Raw genomic sequence first — 22687 nt, forward strand, 5'->3', positions numbered from 1 at the left:
CAATTCTACTTATATACTCGCCAATTATATAACTTAACGTTAAACGTCCGCGCAGCGTGCAAAATTAAGATTTGTAATTCCTTCTCTCTCTCTCTCTGATGCGTGTTTTATATCGCAATTTCAATTACGTATACCGCAAGCTTAATTCAGTGTACAAGTGTAGAAAAAAAAAAAAAAGAAAAGAAAAACTGTTCTTCCATTCTTTTACTCATTAGTAGTATTATTTAATTGAACGATTCGCGATAAGCGAGGTCGGTTAGAATCTTGAATGCACATATAGTCAAGTATATTATAGACGAGTATGTGACAATAATCTCCGGCATCTTTTGTACACGACGAGAAACACGTATATGCAGATTTTTCACGTCAGCATAGTATCCATGTACATACATATACCTATACGAGTATAATGTTATACTAAAATTCTGAACACCGCGTTGCCATCAATTATAACTACATATATATATATATATAATATATATCCTCTCTCTACACATTGCATTCTATATTATATATAGGTACTATTGAAAGCGCAACAGTGTGTGTATATAATATGCATACGTCAATTTGTACGATCTAAAGCTCGATTCGATCCTAATCCCACCCCAAAACTCAGAAACTCATCTGACCTAATCCTAAACCAGAAATTTCCCTGGCAAGCGATCGGGATAGCAGGAAGAAATACGGAGAAGCAGGGATAAGAGGAGAGAGAAAGAAAGAGAAACAGAAAAAGAAAACGTGCAAAAAAAAAAGAAGTATACCCAAAATGCAAAATTTATTATACGTATAGGACCTCCTTAACCTTTGATCTTAATTCCGTTCCCCCGGACGACAAGATCTTACGCGAAATAAAGGATCTGCGATGCTAGTAAAATTTTTACGAAGTTGGCTGCGCCTGTAAACGAGACGAGTACCAATTGTCGAGGAAATTCTTTCAAGAGAATTCAGTGCAAGTATAAAAAAGTGTGAAAAAAAAGTTTATCACTAATCATCACTGGAAATATTCTTTGAAAAATGAATAGGCGAGTTTAAATTGTGATCTTTACAAGAAAAAAAAATAAAAATTTTTGCAAAAGAGGTAAAAATTACGGGTTACCATCAGAGAATATATAGAAATGTGGAATATCCATCAGAGGAAAGGGTCGTAGTATTTTACTTTTCAAGCAGCACTCGGAGAGTTTTAGGTCAAGAGGAGGAGGAGGAGGAGGAGGAGGAGGATGACAAGGGTGGCAAGTTGGGAAAGGTTGAAACGTTATCCTCGTAGATTGAGCGAGGGGGTGGGGAGTCGGGAAATATGGGCGAAGATAAGGGTGCAGAAGCTAGGCTCGAGGAGAAACGTCAGGGTGAAAGGTTTGGACAGGACACTGTAAGGTAGCACTCCACCTTATTTTCGATTGCTCCATACCGTGGATTCATCCCCTATCAAATTTCGGCCTAAATCGATCGGCAGCCATATGTAGCGATCTAGCGTTATATGTGTGTGTAGGTATTATAGGTTCTATAATCTTTGGCGTGATTGCAGATAATCCGCGGTTAATAATTGACTGGAATCAAGGATGAATGAGCTGGACCGTTGGAATGAAACGTTGGGAGAAGGAGAAGAGATCGTGTGAAAAATCTCCAGAAACGTGTTTTTTTTTTTTTTTTTTTTTTGGTTTTTTGTTTTTTGTTTTTGTTTTGCGACAGTGACAGTGAACACGGATAAAACAACAGATGTTACTAGGTGATGTAGAAATGATTGTGAAGGAAATTCGAATAACACAAGCTTATTAACAATAAGACATCGATGATTTGAGACGAAGGATTGAATTTTGGTGTTTTCGATTTGATTCTAATGTTTTTGGGATTATTTTCTTAACGATAGCAATCTCCAAGGATCGTCTGAAGAGTGTTTTACTGAAACAGTGATCCCTCGAGTGGATAAAAATAGATTTAGGCAAGTGCTGCGGAACAGATGTTCGTCAAGAATTACACTTGACATACAATTTTTGAGGGTATTGTCAGCGAAAAGGATTATGAGTTGAAAAACATTAGGCACGAGACAAGGAACACGAGAGTTTGATTATTTTCCTCAAATCCTTTTTCTCAAATCAATGAAATTTTTAGCTTCGACTATCGAACTTGTCCCATCAATCATTTCTATAAAATACTACTATTGTTACTTACTATCGGTGTTTACCATCATTGATGCAATTAGTAACGTTGCTTTAGATTATCCAAAGGGTATATTCTTTTCTCCTAACTTTCGATGCGAACGGTGAAGACATTTCATCCCCGAATAGCTTGTTGGGCTTTTTATAGCGTGTTGCGGTACATTTGAAGAATTATTATATCCAACATACGGATGTTGAGTAAGTAATTGGTTCTGTGCGAGTAGATAATTTCGTGTCAAGTCTCCCAATAAGAATATATCAGTACATTTCATAACCCTATTGAAAATTGAAGAGTATTATTACCTGATGGAATCGGCGATGTACATAGTTTGTTCCATGGAACGTTAACATGAACACACACATCCCTAAACGCCTTGAAAATATAGTTATATATATACGTATATTACGAGTATATAGGAATGCGAGCTGGTAATAGAGATACATAGATTATAAGATGTTCTAAACGACGTCATTCTTTTCGATGCGGACGTTGTTGATGAAGAAACTTACTTGTCGTTTGAAGTTCATGTCGTGTTTGTTAAAGGTGTGAGCATGAAGTGCAAGGGCGCCGGCGGCAGCAGCTGCTGATGATGACTCGATTTGCTTATGATGATGATGCTGATGCTGATGTTGATGGCTAAGGTGGTACGACTGATGCTTCGGGTTCTCCGATCCATGGTTGTAGCGCTCGGTGTACGGATTAGAAACGCCGGTAGTAACGCCGGCGGAAATTCCGGCTAGACAAGATCCAAGACCAGCGGAATTGGCGAGGAAGGAGTTCGCTAGGCTCGAGGAGTTGTTGTTCGCGGATGGCTGCTGGCCGCCCTTGACAAGGGTCGAATGGTTGAAGCCAAAGGCGGAAGCTGACGCGGAGGAGTTTACGGCGTTCGATCCCTGGAGGTTGACCTGGTGCAAAACGCCCGAGGGATGATGGGACGAGGGCACCGCCGTCGCCCTTAGAAGCTGCTCCCTCAGTTTTCCACCGCACTCCCTGATCCGCTGCAGCTCCGCCTCCAGGAGCCCGACCTCCTTCTCCAGGGTCTGAATCCGCGCGTCCTTCGTCTCCAGGATCGCTGTCAAGGTCGTGCTCCCCGGAACACCGCCTGGGACAGCGACGCTTCCGCCGAGGGTTGTTACCCCCGATCCTGCGCCACCAGCTACCGGCGCTCCCGAAGACGCTGTGCTGGCATAGGCGAGTTCCAGCTGGGTCTGGAGGCTCTTCAGCGTCTCGTTCGTCGCTTTGAGCTCCTTAACAAGCAATACTAGAGTTAATCGAAGCCCGGTGGGTTCTGGATTTTTTTTTTTTTGTTTTTATCGTTTGGATTATTCGGGGCGGGGGGAGTTGTTTGTCTGTGGATAATCCTTAGCGAATGAGCCTTCTATGCGCCGCAGGTGAAAACCCGAGAGATTTTAAATTTGGATGAAAAAATTGCGTTACAGAAGAGATATAACGAATGGATAACGGAAGAAGACGAGGTCAAGAAGTGGAATCGTGGCCACGCAGTCGAAGGGTTGAGGATGCAAGTGGTGTAGGTTGTTTGTTAGGACATTAACGATACTTAGTATTTTAGCAAGAGTAATTTTGAACCGTTTTTGAGACATGGAATTACAGCAAAGGAATATCATTTTCCTGACACACAGAATTGATGGTAACATTAAATGCATATTCCTTAGTCCTGAAAAATAGGGTCACAATGATTTGCACCACTTGTATTCTTAACCCCACAATTACAGATCAGGTCCTGACAACATGGAATTTCCAAAGACAAAAAAAATGTATTTTACACAGTATTTGAAAATGTAGCGGGTCGAGGTATGAAAAAATCCGAATATAGAATGGCCAAAGTACAATCGATTCTGTACCTGGGTGTATAAATGCTTGTAATCCTTATTAAGATTCAATATTTTGTCATTCTATACTTTGAACTCGTTTCTACATTTTGACTTTTTCCTATCTTCAGCTAATTACTGCCTTTTGAAATTTCACAAAGAAATATATTTTCCAGTCTTTGAGAATTTGATATTGTAACCCAGCTACTACGCGGTAATTAAATTCTTTTCGACCCCCGCTCGTCCGGAAATCAAATAAAACGATTTTTTCTAGATGGCCCACTTTGTCCATAAAAAATAAAATTCTTTTTCATCGACAATTCGGTTGGTCAAATATTTCCTTCGGTTGTAGATAAATTGAAACTAGGAGGAAAAAAAAAGAAAAAAGAAGAAGATATATCATCCAATTACCCATAATCTTTTACTTTCCTCCGATTTCTTCCATGTACTTCAATAACTATTCTCACAAAATCAGACAAGTAATCGTACGAGTGTCCAAGAAATCTTTACCTCGAAAAATTTGTATAATTTCGTATATATATATATATATATTTGTATAATTTGTAAAAACTGTGTATAAAAAAATGAGAGAAAGTAAAAAAAAAAGCACAAATTTTCTAATCGAAAACGATATATAATACCGAAAGAATTTTATAGTGAAGCGGAAAATATCTCGAAGGAATCAGCCTGTACATGAGAAGTTAGGTTCGGATTATCGGCGCAGAGAAGGCTTAGTAATTTGGGTATTAGGAAAACGGAAGTTGGTTGGTGCAATGTATGGGAGGGGGGGGGGGGGGGCAACGCGCCTTGGTTGACGAAAGAAAAGCGACGCTCCGCCGGGCTTCCTGCACCACTCTTTGTTTCTCTCTTTCTCTTTATCCCTCTCTCTGTCTCTCTCTCTCTTTTTTCTTTTTCTTTTTCTTTTTCTCTCTGTCTTCCGGTTTCCTCAAACATTTTATTCTTTTTTCACAATTCATTTTCATTCTTTTATTATTTTTATTTTTTTCCTAATTCTTTCTATCTTATTTTTTTTTTTTTTTTTTTTTTTTTTTTTTGTCTTTTTGGTTTCTCAGGGTTGTTACGAGATATCGATCGATCGATCGATCGATCATCGATCGATCCTTCGTTGCTCGCGTTCGTTATATTAAAAAAACACACCCGTTGATCCAAATTGCCTGATTTCGATTATATACACATGCAGCAGTATATATATATACATATATATATATATATATGTATATTGTATTCGTATAAGGTACAATGTAGTACATTATGTATCACGTATCGACCTGGATTTAAACGTCCAACTAAAAAGAAACCTCTTTCTTTTTCTTTTTTTTTCTTTTTTTTTGGAAATTGACATATATGTAGATGTATGTATATACTATATACACAGAAAAGTCATAAAATCCTCTTCGGCGCCGGGCGCCGCCGCAGTTCTTTCGCCACCGCGACGCACGGCTGACATTGTCCATCTCTACGACGTTATTTTTTCCTTCCCTATTTCTTTAGTTTCTTTTCTTTTTGTTCGTCTTTCTTTCACAAACACGTTTAGTATTAATTATATTTAATTTTATTATACAAGTCATTGATGCTTGATTTTGAATTTTATGTCGACTTTTAACTATTGCTTTCACGTAATAATATTTCTAGTATGATGATAGGATACGTTATACTACACTTCATCTTTCTTCTCGAATTTTTGCACAAATTCTTTTCTCTTTCAACTTTTTCAAACTCTTTATATACTTTTTTTCATAGGCATTGATATTGGGAGAAAGACAAAAAAAAAAAAAATAAAAATAAAACATTTACATTTTATCGTTCAGGTCACACACTCTCCGCGCGTTTCATTTGATCATGATTATTGTTTTATTATTATTATTACGTTGAAGATTTTTTTTTCTATTCCCTACTCGAAAATTTTAGCACATATATATATATATATATATATATATATATATATATATATATATATGTGTGTAAACATGAGTGTGAACCGAACGATAAAATTGAGTTTTGCAGTCGATGAAAGAAAAAAAAAATGAATAAAAAAAAAAGTAACTAAATAAAAACAGTCGCCTTTTATATAATAAAATTTTAACATTTATAAAATTATCTAATCATCTACGTTAATTCATATTGTAAATATGTTTATAATAAACGCCAAATGGACAAGATCTAACCATTGTATAATAATAATAATAATAATAATAATAATAATAATAATAATAATAATAACGAAATGTTCGCAAACTATAACCTCCACATTATATCTCCTATACATATATGTATTTATGTATATAAAATGTATAATGTATAATACATAATATAAACATCTAACGATCAACAATTTTCAATCAACTAAACAGATATGTATATATATATATATATATATGTATATATATATAGGTATATGTGAAGTGTATAGTTGGAGAACATTCGTACAAAGCTATATACGTATATAATATATAATCGTTACTATAGATTATATACTTTCTAGAAAGTCTTAATCAATTAATAGTATATATGTAGGTATAGGTATATATGCATTATATGGTGAACGTACATACATGTATATAGAGAGGATAATGTACGTGATGTATATAGTTGTATATGGGTGATGAGTATAGGTATATATGTAATATATGTAGTATATTAATAACGATAGGAAGAATAATAATAACGGTGATAATACATATATATGATCAGAATAAGACGTTGAGTAAGAAGAATAAGAAGAAGAAGAAAAATATGATGATAAATATAAATAATAATAATGATAATAATAATAATAATCATACAATTATATTATCGAAGAGAAACGAGTCGTGGAAAATTGCCACCAAGTGATTTCAACAATTATACTAACCCCGCTAAGAACTTGGTTCATTTTCTATTTAAAAAAGTCTTAATATCATAGCTCAATTAATTATCTCGACAAAAGCGATATCGTCGGGTGATATTTTAGAAATCATTTTGTGCAACTATAACAATAATAACGATAATAAAAACAAGAACAAGAAAAACAACAGTTAACAATAATAATAATAATAATAATAGTAGTGATAATGGTCGACATTCAGTGATTGATGTATTACATATATTTGTGTACATGTGTTACACATACATAAACGCTAAAGTGCAGGGTTGAACATTCCGTACATATATGATAATGTATTGTATGGATACATATATGTATATTTATATGTATATTCATATTTGATAATTGATCAGAAATTACGATCTATGCAATGTATGTATAAATACACACGAACAACGATCCGTTTGATAGATAAATGTCACGATTTTGCGTGTGTGTGTGTGTGTGTGTGCGTGCGTGTATATGAATATGCACATATATGAAGATTAATTATATAGTAATTGTTTATACACCGCTGATTGTCAGACGATATATATGTATATATGTATATAATATTATGTTATATAGCTGTATAAAGTATATCACGTATAATTAAATTTGCTCACTTGCCTCATGTGTTATCGTTACAATGACAAGTCGTAGGTATTTAATTATTCGTCAAGTAAGTAGTACATACCTATGTATTAACGAGGTTTCTGTACGTATACCTACGCGGTGTATCGCAAATACGCGAGACGGGATTTATGGTAAATAAAATGACCAACAACCCGGTTGTATAAAGCTTTTCTTAATTGACGAGATTTGCAAAATACGGATAAACTTCGCACCGCTTATGAGGTAAAAAGAAAAGAAAATGAAGAAGAAAAAAAGCAACAACAAACAAAGACAGAGAATAATTATTCCGAGGTTTGAAAGCGCGGCGACGATATTCACTCGCCGAGAAAAATTTGCAATTCTTGATATAAATATATATATATATATATTATGTAAAAGATTTACTGAAAGTAAGCGATAAGCGCGCGTTTATATCAAGGCAGCGGTTACAATAAATTACGTGTTCGTTAATATTTAAACAGAACAATGCAGATTGTTAATGATTAACGTGGGTTGAATCGTCATTCGCACATGCAAAAATCATCGACGATCTCAATCAATGTTGTATGCATGTATTTCGTAAATGCAATTTACGCATTCTGTCTTTCTATGTTTAAATTTACACGTCGATTTCCTAAATTTTTATTCATTTTTCAATAACGATATAAAACGTTCTTGACTGTCTTGACAGTTCTAGATAAGAAAAAAAATAAATAAATAAAAATTATTATTTCTGGAATCGACAAAATGAAAAAAATTGAAGAAGGGAAATAAAATAATTTAAACAATTGACGGTTAAATTAAATGAGTTTGATAAAAATTGCTAAATTTTCGATAAAAAAAATTATTAAAAACTTGTGTCATTAGATCGTTGCCTTGTTAGGTATCATAGGTGTAGATAAACAAGGAATTGTTTAATTATTGTGTAGCTTTTGTTAATCGGGGTTAAGTATCTGTAAACGGTGAAATATCTGCACTTCGAACGAATTCAAAATGCGATATGATCTACAAATACGTGTAGAGTTATGCGGTTGTAATGCACAATTATTCAAATGTATATATTGATTATACACATAAATCTGTGCACAATCTAAACTATATATTCCGATACTCGGCAGTGAAGAACGCGGCGACGCGATGCTGCGTCAAAAAATAATTATAATCGGTGCTGTAATTGCAAATTAAGGAAAAAGGAAGAAATAAATCAATAAATAAATAATTAGGTACGCTGTTCGAGTAACTGAAGTGAAAAACTGAAAAGGCATTTGATTTTTGCTCTTATTGCACGGTGTAGTAAAATTGATATAAGAAGAAACGTAATAGATCAATAAATCAATGAATTAGTTAGTGCATATTAGAGATATGCGATTAATCGATCAAGTGTGGCATTCGATCAATTGTTTTTCCGATTGATCGCTTGATAGAATATCCCGATCGAATGAACTGCCGATGAATCTATTGATCGAAAAAACAATCAATTGATTGAATCAAAATTTCGATTAATCAAAGACAATCAATTGATGAACTAAAATTTCGATTAATCGATTGATCGATATCATGTATATTTATATATATAAACAATCGTCGATAGTCGCCGCGTCCTGTTTCCGAGTATTCTTCATCTCTTTCTCGAAACTTTTTCCATTTTAAGATCAATTAATTATTTATTCGTCAAGTTGGTTTCTTTCTCTAATTTTTTTTTGTTTTTGTTAATTTTTCTTATACTCGTATTATTCATTTTTTTCTTTTCAATCTCTTTCTTGTTGTAATGTAAAGTGTACCTGGTCAGTCCTCCGTGGAAGGGACTGGGCTCGCAGTTCTCTGGGTGGCAATTTTTGGTTTTGTTGAGATGTCGGGGTGAGTGACGAAAAGGCGGATGTGGGCGATATTCCTGCGAGGGTCGCTATCATCTTACCACCTACACATCCAAAGCAGCTCATTCCACGCATCCGAACAGCATATATCGTACATTTTTCGCATTTATCTTTTCTCTCTTTCTTTCTTTATTTATTTTTTTCTTTCTTTCTCATGTCAATTTTCAAGATTTTTTTTTTTTTTTTTTTTTTTTTTTTTTACATTTACACACAAACTGTGTATAAATTTCTAATATTTTCCATATTATTATTATTTGTATGCGTGTGTGTGGGTGTGTGTGTGTGCGCGCGTGTGGTTTGTTTTCATTTTTCGTTTTTCCTTTCTGTCTGTATTTTTCTCATCCTTTTCAATATCGTTCAGAGAAAAGTTACGCGACGATACATTTTCCATTAAATTTTCTCCTACGTGTTGTACAACGGTAAGAGAAATAATAATTGAAGATAAAAATATATGTTGTATGTACTTGGGGAGAAAAAAAAAAAAAAAAAAAAAATTATACCAGAATATAATCTACGGAAAGATTTTCAAATTCCAATTGTGTGTTTCATTGTTAATTCCCATAGAGTGATTCTGAAATCGACGTTTTTTTTTTTTTTGTTTCTCTTCTTATTATAAATATATATATATATATATGATATACGTAACGTGCGTGAGAAAAAAAAAGGATGCTTTTTGTTTCAAGGTTTTTTTTTTCAAAACCATAGACATAAATTTCAATAAGAAAACTTGTGGTGGTGGTGGTGGTGTTTGTGGTAAATTTGGATAGACGAGACGAAACAGAGAAAAGATTGCATAGTAAAAATGTAGAAAGAAAATAGTGATAATAACAATAATAATACTAATAATAATAACAAGAGCAATAATTGTAACAATAATAATACATCGCGTGTCACACGAAGTATGTTATTTTCGTATCTTGATAATAACAATATTAGTAATAATAAGTATATAAAGTTGTGTGCATGGATCGCGGTGTTTAAAAAATTTCCGCTTCGATGAAATTATATGTGAGTGTGTGTATGCGTGTGTTTCCTTTTTTTAAAAAAAAAACACTCATGTGCATATAATGTTTATAAGGTCGTGTTATATTCAAAGGATAATCATTTAGTATATCTAAATATGTATCCACATGATAAGCGACCAATAAAGATCCTTCGAATATTATTTCGGATGCCACACAAAGCCACGTTGACTCCACCTAAAACCTAACAGGCTAACAGGCGCTCTATTATATTGTACAAAAGTGCAGGACATAATTAAACGGGGATCTGAAGAAGAAACAAAAAATAAATTTTTATACGAAAAAGAAAATTATTTCTCCAACTGAAAACAAAAGAAAAAAAAAAAAAAAAAACAAACCAATCGTAATTGCACCTATATGTGTATATATATAAATTTCAAAATTATTTATACGTATTATACATAAATATATATATTTACAGAGACGAAGTAAGTGATTTGGAAGAAAAAAAACTTTTTACCAAATCGGATATATAAAAAAAAAAAAAAAAAAAAAAAAAAAACATAACGACACTTTTAAATTTCTACCTTTTCACCCCCGCTTTGATTTTGATTAAAGTTGTACTAACAATTCATTAACATTCACCCCCAGGAGGCGGGATACTGGCTTCATTATTTATGCAAATATATTCGAAAGTCGATATTCAAGTGTAGACCAATGAGTTTCCTCCGCGAGCTCAGAACTGACTGCTTTATTAGACTGAGGGTCTTGAATTTTTTTTTTTTCTGAAAAAAGAAAAGTGAGCCACTGGAGGAAGTTCACGAACAACGATTTTTTAAATGAAAAATGATGGTCAGAGAAAAAAAAAAAATTCTAACAATTTCTTCACGAATGAATTATATGGATTTATTTTTTAAAGTATATAAACAAAATTTGCAACTAATTCAAGTTTACTTCGTATCTGGAAATACAAAAAAGCGTTGCAGAGAAAAAGAGTGTAATAATAATAACGATAACAAACACGGTCTGAATACTTAGTTATTAGATTTAACGTTTGAATTAGAACTTTTGATCCGAAAGAAAGAAGAATTTTTTCTTCAATAATTACATACGATCGTCAAATTAAGTGTAGCAATTTCGTTTTTCGTTTTTTTTTTTTCGTACGATTTTCTTTATCATAAAGAAGAAACAAGAGTTGAATACGAGGTGGAAAGGTGAAAAAAAAAAAAGAAAAAAACTGAATTTGATGAAATAAAAATTAAAGAAAAAGATTTCAAAAAAGCGTCAATTCGTTACATCTACATGATAAATATACATATATATTGATAATGAAAATGTATATGCGATGTGCGGGTATGAATTATGTATGATACACATAGGCACTACGACATTTTTTTTTTTTTTTTTTTACTCCTTTCTTCCATGACTCCAATCATTTTCGAATTTCTCATCTGATATTCTTACGATCTTTCGATTCAATTTTCAACGTAGAACAAATGCATTTTACGACAATTTTGAACGCGATTACGAGGTAAATAAAATTCTGAAAACGATCGAAATGAGAAAAAAAAAAGAAAACAAAAAAAAAAAAATTGCAACACGAATTTGAAAAAAGAAAAAAGAACAACATTAAATTGGGAGACGAAAAAAAAAACCGCCAACAACAACAACAACAGACAAACGAAAAGAAAGGAAAAAAATAAATTCTACACGTTGTATTTCTGTGATACAGTGAGAGGAATTTTTCAGAGGACTTGACGAACAAATTTGACAAAAATCGCGAATAACAATTGGGGGAAAAAAAAAAAAAAAAAAACGACTGAAAAGTATAATTCTCAACGATATAAAAGAAAAATATTAATGATTTCGATATAATGATCGGAATCACAGAGAGCAATCAACTACTCAAGCGACTATTTTTTTTTTTTTTTATATACATATACAGTCAAACATTGATCAATTTCAACAAATGGAATAATCATAATAATGATAGTAGTAGTAGTAGTAGTAGTAATAGTAGTGATGATAATAATAATGATGATGTTGATGATGATAACAGTGATAATACGATAACTGATTTGAGAAAAATAAAGAAACATATATATGTATACACATACGCACGTATACGCGTGTATGCGTGTGAAAAATAATTCACGCGCATACGCAGCAGACATGTTACATATGTATATAAGTATATTATATGTATAAATATAGTTTAATGAATATATGTATATCACAGGTAGAGAGATATGGTTAAGAACCTGCTTCTGCGCCATGGATTGCATCTGCTGGAACATAATCCGCTCCTCTTCCTTGCCTACAACAATAGAAGCCAATTCGCTCTGCAAAAGTTTTTTTTTTTTATTTTTTTTTAATTTTTTTTTTTTTTTTTTTTTAAGTCAATTTTTTGTTTTTTTCTCATCCTTTGACTTGGAAAAAATTTCACCACACGATAAACACACACCGACTATTTATTCCCTCTTCGGCTATCGAAATTACCCTTTTTACTGACCACCGCAAGTAATTGTATAAAATTATATATATATATATATATATATACCTACATACATATCAATCACATGTTGATTCTCGATATTTTCGGAAGAAAAAAAAAAAAAAAAAAAAAAAAATGTATTTCTCACGTGAACGAAATTTATTGTTAAACATTCGCTGTTACGCATAAAAATAGAAAATAATGATAATAACAATGTAAAAAAAAAAAAAAAAAAAAAAAAAAAAATCACGCTTCATCAAGTTTATCCTGATAAATTCAAAATGAAAAGATACTATCGTTTCTGTACGATTATTATACTTGTACGATATAATTAAAGACATCGATTGAAGTAATCGTTTGCGTTTTGACCCTTAAGTAAAAAAAAAAAAAAATAAATATTAATAGAAAAAAAAAAAAAACACCGTTATCAAAATTTTTTAGTATCATACGTTTAAAGTTTTGGTTTCCGCGCTAGTCGATTTTAATCAATCGTGCAGGATAATAACAATAACAATAACAACAACAACAATAATAATAATAATGAAACAAAGATTGACGTAAAATTTATTAACCGCGACGTTAATATTCGAGAAAAATATTATATCGTTTACCGATAAAGTCCCGCACGTACATATATGTATATATAATAATATATATATATATATATATATAAAGTAACGTAAAGAATAGACGAGTACATAGAATAAAATAGTTATGTATACATATATATCATGTAGACAGTTATGAGAGGCGATATAATATTATGGACACGTATAAAGTGTATACACGTAAAAAGCGTGTCCCGTCATCGTCGAAGTGAGGATCCTAAAATCTTATACACAGAATCCTGAAAAAAATGTTGGAGCGATAAATTTTAAGAGCGTAATAAAACAAAAGACAACAATGAAAGAAAAAAAAAAAAAAAAACAGAATACGGAATACAGAAAAAAAAAAACCGTAACCGTAATAAAGCACACATTAGCAAAACGGAAATACCACAAGGCTCTTTCGAACTAATCAGCTTGTGGTTTTTTTTTTTCTCTAATCATTTTTTTTAAATTTTTTTCTTTTTTCTGCTCTGTCTTTCAAAACTTTGGTCAGAGACAAACGTAATAGAAATAAACTGCTGCTGCTGCTGCTGATGTTGCTGCTGTTGCTACATTCATTTACTCATTCATTCATGAATGTTGATGGATTATGCGGTGGTGAAATGGTGTCGTTTTCTGCTACTAACAGCTGTGGTAGGATATAGCCTAAGCTCTAAATATTCGTGAATACCTGAGCGTACGGTTAAAGAAGTTTGTTTGGACAAAAAATCGATACTTTTATTAAACAAATTGCGTCAAGGACGCGCATAGAGTATTTGTCTAATTTTAATATTTCTAAGATGCGAAGAGATCTTTACAAAAATACTGAGAATAAAAAAAAAACTGTCATTGCAAACAATTACTTAGATTTCAAATAGCGTCAAAATGGTTTTTTTTTCCCCATTACGTTGGCATCGATAGGTATATTAAATTTTGTTGAAAATAATACGAGAGATCTTTGAAATGACTGTAGAAAAGATTTCTGTTCGTAAATCTTTTTCAACATAATTCCAGAATTTTTCATCTTTCTATTTTCAACGTGACATAGGCTAAACGAATTGAGGAAAAGTATCGATTTTTGGCAAACCAATTTCCTTAATATAACTAATAATGAGTAAACATATGAGCGTAAAATTATAATAAACAATTGGACGGGAATAGTTATATATATATATATATACGTAGATGGGAATAACAATACCTGTAACTAAGAAAATCATGTGTGTCACAGCAATAACAAAATGATAATAGAATAAAAATTAATGTCAACGTATCGTCGACGCCAGTCTGCAATTGTTTCTTTTTCGCTTATATCCGTTCTAGTCTTTTACGCGTTTTTCTCTCCAATTTTTCAACAATAAAAAGACCTTTCAATCCTTGAATTACAATACTGAGTAATAATAAATGCTAGATATTTAAATACGAACGTAAAGCCTGTACATAAATATTCTTCATATACCCAATTCCAAACGAAACGATACTTCCGTACTTTTAATTATCGATTGATTTTTTTCAAACATTCTCTGGTAACCTTGCGGGTGATGAAAATATGAATAACAGTTTGAAAAAGAGAGAAAAAGAAAACAAAAAATTGAGGCAACGATTTAAAAAATAGAAGACAAACAAAAAAAAAAAAAAACGTCGCCCTACTCTAAAATATATAATTTCGGAAACCAAACGTTACTTTTTTGTTTTAGTCAAATCTTGTTTAATAAGAATAAATTTAGATGTTTTTTAGACGTTTTGATAAAAAAAAATGACAGGTCAATCAAATGTGATTGAAAAATAAAAAAATTTGTAAAATTTTTCACTTCCAACCTTTTTCAGGGCGCGTATTTAATTTGAGAAAAATCTTTACTGAAATTCAAAAATCTCATGGTCAAACGTTTAGCGGAGTTCTCGCGAAATACCCTATATATATATACACCCTCTGTATAATAATCTTCATGGGCGGGAGGGTGTTTTTGCGAAAATACCCCGAGGGCTTTGAAAGACGGTAAATCGCGATGCCCCCTACCTCGTCTCTCTCTCTCTCTCTCTCTCTCTCTCTCTCTCTGCATGGCAGGCATCAGGGTAAATACTAGTTAGTGTTTCGCCCCGTGTGTACCGACCCTTAACTCGTCGAGGTCGGCTTAATACCAAAGTCTAGCTGCGAAACGTGATGGGACTGTTGGTTGGCTGCTGTGACCTCATTCCCTATCTTTTCTCTTCTCTTCTCTTCTCTTTTCGTTCCCGTCAAGTCTTCATGTACCTACCCACGTATTTATACATATATATATATATGTGTGTGCGCGTGCGTGTGTGCGTGTGTACGTAGAACCGAACCTACATATCAAAGATGGCAGGTAAATAGGTACAAGCGAATCGTTCCCCGTTGGGTAATACGAAATTCTTGAAATATCTGCGGGGACGTGGATACCATCCCCGTTTCTCTATGGGTATATATCTGTGATATGAATTCAACTACACAAACCGCAGGAATCCAGCTTCCCGAGATATTACTAGGAAATTTTGATACCCTCTGACGAAAGCTAGGATCAGCAGATTGATTATTATATATTAACATTGTTAACCCTTTGAGTGATGGAGGTAAGTATTCTTATTTTTTTTTGGGAATGTTTAAAGAACTTGGCTTTCCGGTTTTTTGCTAGTTCTGATAGTATATTAACAAGCTTTTTATGCAACATGTTTTATATAAGTTATGAGCTTTTGAGATCGCTGATTAAGAATCTGAATCCGGGTTTTTAAAAATTCAAGACGGCGGATACAATATGGTAGGACGAAAACTTAAAATTCGATTGAATCCGGAGTAAAAACTATGTCCAGGGGTTTTTGGGCTCGCTGATAACGAATCTGAAATCAGATTTTTAAAATTCACCGTTACGAATCCAATCAGCGAGCCTGAAAAACCTCTGCATAAAGTTTTTTGACCGTATTCGATCGAATTTGAAATTCACGTCCGCCATATTGGATCTGCAATCTTTAATTTTATTAAATCTTATTCCAGATTCGTAATCAGTGACCCCAAAACACATAAAATGCTATCCAGAAACCTAATTCAAAGCACTTCTGTTGAAAATATTAGAAACAGTGTAATTCAATTATTTAAATTAAAAAATTGATATCATCGTACATTGAAGTTTAAATAAAAAAACTTAGCAGTGTCAATCAGTGTGCAAGTTACAGTTGTAAATTTCACAAGAAGTTTAATAAATTTGAAAAAAAATTTCAAATACAATTTACACCCTGATTGCAACAAGTGTAAATGTATTTTTTTTTTTTTTTTTTTTTGTTTTCATCGCAATTCAATTTTTCAAAATAGTTACCAGCCATCGAAATTTGTAATTTCTAACCCAACCGAAACATGGCGTTCGTCAAAGGTAGGTACTCGGGGGAATTTCATTACAAAAATATCTGTGCTAGACTAGACCAACTAGATACGCGGTGCATTTTATCCCGGATCCTCCCGGCGTCTGGGGTTTTAATCTAATTGCAGGGAAAAATACGAGCTCTTTCCATGCCGCATGAAAATGTCGTCTGCAATTTCATTTTCCCTCCTCGATTCACTTTGCTCTCTCTCTCTCTCTCCATGGAATGTAACACACATTTTCCGGCATAGAGCGGCAAACTATGAAACGTTACTAATTATACGAATAACTCATAAATAAACAGCTTATAAAATTGCAACTAATTTTCGCTATTTTATTATCGCAAAAAAAAAAAAAAAAAAAAAAAAAAAAAGAAAAGTGAAAAATTCACCCCATATTTTGGAAATTTCCAAATTACTTTTGAAACGGTAGATATTTCCAAGTTACAAAAAACTCGAAGAGAAAAAAAAAGAAAAACTAATTTTGTTGCGAAAAGTGGTTTGATCCTTGTCTGAAATTTTTAGCAGAATTTAAGGAGGTCGCGGTAAGTAACGCGGAGTTGAAATTTCCGCGTCTGAAGGAAGGAAACGAGGCGACGAGATGCTGACCCGGATTCCTAAAATTCTCAGCACAATTCCAAGGCACGGAATTGCAAGTCGGATGATTCTACATAGGTGTAAGAATCGTGCAGATTGGATATCGAGTAAATTTTGCACACTCGTTTTAAAACGATAAATTCATCGCAAACCCGCAACAGAGTGTAAAAAATACGAAAGATTTTGAATGTTGATTAGCTTTAATAATAATGTATTACACTTTTAATAAATCAATGGCTGAAAACTTGGATGATTATATATTTATGTAGAATATTATTGATCGATTCGTCTTTACGATAAAAACGTAATAATTAAGAAACAAGACACGAAAGGTATAATAAATTTTTACTGTTGTATAAAGAATAAAAAAAAAAAAAAGAAAAAAAATTGTCATTTCCGTTGTTATTTAAACGAATCTGCAATATCTCAGGCATTATATATATATATGTATTACAACATAGGGCCAAGCGTTTAATTAAAACAGTCGAAGTGCTTTTCATTTTTCATTCCTTCACGGGTATAATTAATACCAAAGTTTTATAAGCGACGAATATATAAATATATATATATGTATAACGTGTAATCCGGTGTAACTTACAAAATCACATCGGCGTGATCGTTTTCTTCAATCACAGTCATTATGCAGGATATTTTTTCATCCCTCACAGTTCCGCGGGTTATTAATAAAGTAAACAAAAGAGTGAAACCTTTGTTCGAATACCTTTTCACCCTCTTTAATTTAATATTTCACTTTCTACAATATCGGCAAGGTTACCAGAGTATCGTTTGTACACAAAAATTTTCATAAGCCGAGAACTGATTAAAAACAAACAATCGAGAATAAAAAAAAAAAAAATCACAACGAGACACTTTTATTCCACACACATAACGCGATACAACAACAAATCGATTTGAATTTATACTTTTATGAGATTTAATTGTCACGTAAGAAAGAAAAAAATTTAATTTCTTTTTTCATTTTCATCTTAAAACATCGTAAAAGTAAAAGAAAAAACGAAAAACAACGTACGTACGTACATAATTTTTAGTAAAATATAATTCTTTTCACAAATGTCTCACCCATTCCTTTGTTCTGAAGCATCTCCAGGAGCTTTTTAATACTTTCGTCTCTCGCCTGGAGGGTTTGCTTCTGAGTTTCTATCCTCAATTCAAGCTCCTGAAACAGAAAGTTATAAAAAAAAAAAAAAAATTGGTAAATCGAATTCAAGAACCCTCCACCCCCAAATATTTTATCTTACTCTAAAATTTCAGGTATTGGCAAAGAATTATTTGCTTCTAAAGAAAGAAATTCAGTGTAAATGAATTTTCTGTGTATCCGATTTGTCTTCGTTGCGATAAACGTTCAACGGGTATAATAATAACAACAATAAAAACAAAAAACGTAGCAGATTAGTAAGATAAAATTTTTTTGATACCGTCCGAGGTAGTTTTGACTAAGATAAAATTTATAAAACTGGTGGAATCGTCCAAATTCCACTGAATAAAAAAATAATTAACCAGTTAAACAATCGACCGATGAACAAGTTTTTCCTCCACGATGTTAGAACCCGTGAAAACATCGAATCCGTAACTCTATTGTCACGTCTTGTATAATTATCGATGAGGTTGGTTACACCTGGAGGGAAGGAAGGGAAAGTTAACAAATTTGTCGCCTCTCTTTGACGGCGTCGAAGCAACGAAGGGGAAATAATTAGGTGTAGGTACTAAAATTGATCGAGGTCACGACTTTCGACTTCCCGTCACTTTACTTCCGCTTCCTTAGTTGAAACCGCTTGTGAAGGTAATTTGGCAACATTGCATTATGGGTACATGTAAAACACACGATCATGGTGACCATCGATTACCAATGGTTTGATCGTCGTCATTTACGCCCCATTGTTGGGACATGATCAGGAAATTAGGAATCGCCATTGGCTCGTGGAAATTACACTACGACTGATCAATCAATGATCGATAACAGTCACTGACTGATCTCAAGTAGAAACGAGCGATTATCAATTCGGTTGTTCGAAGTTTGGTTGTTCACGCTTTCCTTCGGCTTTATATTATTTATAACCGAAAACTAATGATTTTAGTTTTGCTTTTAATGTCAAGGGTTTTTCCCTCGTTTATTGCTTTTGTATTGTAAAAGCTTGACTTTCACAAGTTATTTCTGTAACGGGTCCACAACGTTGAAATGAAGATTTTGTTCGATCTTTTTTTCTTACTAAGTGTCGGATTTGAATTGAGCCACGTGAATATCGGACACCACGTACATCGAATAACAATATTTCTCAATTTCTCTCTCACAACAGCTGGTGCTTGAAATAAATTCATTGAAGTGAAGCAAGTACCTGCACTTGTTATCTCTCATACACTTGTGGTAGAGTGAAGAGATCAATTAACGCTTCTAAACGAGCTTAACATAATTAAACACAAGACGATGGTAAAAAAAATGTTGGTTCACGATTCACGATCAGGCCAAATAAGTTAAGTAACCGGAAATATCTGTTCCTTGGTTTTGTTCAAAGGCATCCGTATGCGTAACGTGAAAACGAAACGTGACCAACGTGATACGGAAAGCGGAAGAAAACAAGAAGAAGAAGAAAAAATCTAGAATCTCGACAAAGTAATAAACGACGATGATCAAACGAGCAGCGAAAGTGCCCCGGAAGGTCTGCATAATTTGGAGGTCAGCCAAAAACCGACCAGTTGCTCTCTCAAGTCAGCAGGGTTTTAGAGGCAGCAGCTATACGATCAAAAGGAAAAGTGCAACGGCCGTTTCCTTGTCGTCTATTCAAACATGCTGCAGTCTGTGCAGATTTACTCTGTCTAGTCTGCAGCTGCTGTATTCCTTTCACCGTCAAATCTCGTTTCCAAACTACAATTCTTCGACCCTTCGTTACAGTCTGTATAGAGGCTATTCAACGGCGAAGGATACATACCTACACACTGTGCATTCGTTGGGTTGGGTCAGGTTTTGGGCGTGAAGGAAAGAGAGTCTCTAATCGTATGTGGAGAATCATGCTTCGTTGAATAGGTTGAGGGAGAACGATGCAATCGATACCCGAACATTTCATTTTTAATCTAATTTAGGCACTCAGAGTTCAAGGCTAATTTTCACTAATATGCAAGTCTGACGAAAGTAGGACAGGAATTCATCGACAAACTTGTAATAGGTATTCGATATTAATAAGCCTTTTGAATCGATTATTATTCCATCGTATTGAATTTTTTTTTTTTAATTATTGAAATAAAAAGACATGCCATACTGATGACACTCTTAGTAAAAAGGTTTTAATGACAATTGCAACAAGTAGTTTTCCAGTACTAGTAGACTATTGCGAACCCAAAAAATTCCCTAAGATAGGAGTCGGATAGCGATTGCAATTTCATCGCTAATCCCTATCGAACCCCATGCGATCGTCACGGTTGTGAGCAAAGCTCCTCGGGGAGTTTTTCTGCGTCGAAAAGAATTCGTGAAGGGTAAGAGTGTTCGATGATGTTTCATCGGCGTGGGATTTGGACTCTGAGAAGGATTACTCATCGATTCATAGCAGAGATCAAGGAGGAGGATGATGGGTATACCAAAGACGGAGAAACGACCGGAGAACGTTGAAGCGAGTCTCGTCCCTTGGTGTTGTACGAAGATTGGAGAGCAGGAGGACGAAAATAGCCGATGTCATTTACCCCGTAACGTAGGGATGCCGAAACTTTGTTTATTTCCGTGCCTCAAAGCTGCAGGTTAAACGTTCAGCAGGCGCCTACGCGAATAAAGCTAAGCAAATACACAGCATAGCATGACGAAAGGGCGAAAGGGCGAAAGGGAGGCGAGGGTAGGTGTGTACCTATATGTACAGGTTGTCTCACAACACCGTGTCAACACCATGGGGCGTTTATTCAAACCCAAATAAAACAACTCTCTCCATCACTACTCGACTGACAATCTTTCTTACTTTCCTTATCTTTTTTTTCTTGGCTCTCTCTCTTTGCCTCACCTAACCTAACCTAACCTAAATCAACTTTAACCTAACCTAACCTAACCTAAGCTAACCTAACCAGAATAAAACAACTCTACTTGACTCTCATCACTACTCGACTAAAATCTTTCTTACTTTTTTTCATATTTCCTCTCTTTCTGCCTAACCTAACCTAACCTAACCTAACCTAACCTCTGCCGTTATTTCTCCACCGATTTTGTATAAACATTAGATTGGATGAAAAGAAAGAGAAAAATATCAATCCCTGTAAGTCCGGGGTGTATTGCAAATGATTATAAATGTTTTTTTCATAATATATTTTCAGTGACGATTGTGAATAGAATTTTTCGTTTTTTGGTTGTTACTGGATAGTTACGATGTTGAATAAAAATTACTATCGTTACATGTTGCGATTATTATGAATTATAATGTAGTACTATAAGTTGTACAACTCATTAGTCTGATCATAGTTATCAGTACTGCATTTTTGGTGATGACGACGTTTGGTTTACCTCAACAATGCATTGATACCAATTTCAGGATTGCATTTTTTATTTTTATTTTTTCTTTCTATAACCAATATCTGACCTGCTTGAAAGATAAAAAAAAGAATCTCACACAAAAACGGCGATGAAAATATTATGTTTGTTTTTTCGTTTTCATCTGAGCTCCAATTCCAGACTACAAACTAAGAACATAACGTTGATGGAAATTCATACCTTAATCGTGTCGCGAAGTATTACTATTTCACGAGTCAGATGCTCGTTTTCATTGAAGAGAACCTCCATCTGCTGCTGCATCTCAACGCTGGGTCCTCGCATCCTTAATCGAAGTTCCTCCTCGAGTTGTCGAACCATCATACTTTGTTTCTGAAACGGAAACGAAGATTATAACGGTGAGTTATAGGATTAGAATATAATAGAAATATCGTTACGGTACTGGATAAAGGAACTGCGCTGTAAACCAATTTCATAAACTTAACGCAGAATGAAAATAATATCAAAACTCCAGATTAGAAAGAAATATTTATATAATATTGATCGTAAAATTCGAATACCAATTTTTTGTTAATTGTATTTGTTTAAAGTACTTAAACAGGCTTCTAAATTTGTGGTACTTCTTTCTGAAGATACGATATGTAGGAGAAATCTGGCCAATGAAATATTCTGTCAGATTCTATATACACGAACAACAACGATAAACTGAATAGAATGAAAGCTAAATTGAGAAGAAAAAAAAAAAATTGAAAAAATGTATATAAAAATTACGCAATACTAAAAATTTGATTTTCTTTTATGAATATATATCGCAGAAAATATTTTCGTTCCCTGTATAATACAATATTGTATAATACATGCGTTGTAA

The 22687-nt window shown here is 33.5% G+C and overlaps 1 protein-coding gene across 7 annotated transcripts in view; it reads right to left on the minus strand.

The window, feature by feature from the left end:
• LOC124416484 (trichohyalin) overlaps window positions 1–22687 on the minus strand; it is a 70297-nt gene that overhangs the window by 23594 nt on the left and 24016 nt on the right. For 3 of the 7 annotated variants that reach the window (XM_046897606.1, XM_046897605.1, XM_046897608.1), the window contains exons 2-4: window positions 22042–22191; window positions 18423–18519; window positions 12559–12614 (exon numbers count right to left, since the gene is read on the minus strand). In XM_046897606.1, coding sequence (XP_046753562.1) covers window positions 12559–12614; window positions 18423–18519; window positions 22042–22191 — 303 coding nt within the window. Of the gene's footprint in view, window positions 1–2663; window positions 3402–9242; window positions 9380–12558; window positions 12615–18422; window positions 18520–22041; window positions 22192–22687 lie in introns of those variants that run through there. The other 4 variants (XM_046897601.1, XM_046897603.1, XM_046897604.1 and 1 more) reach the window with 4 other exon arrangements.

This window comes from Diprion similis, chromosome 2, assembly GCF_021155765.1.
Source record: "Diprion similis isolate iyDipSimi1 chromosome 2, iyDipSimi1.1, whole genome shotgun sequence".
In the NCBI taxonomy this organism is placed as follows: Eukaryota; Metazoa; Arthropoda; class Insecta; order Hymenoptera; family Diprionidae; genus Diprion; species Diprion similis.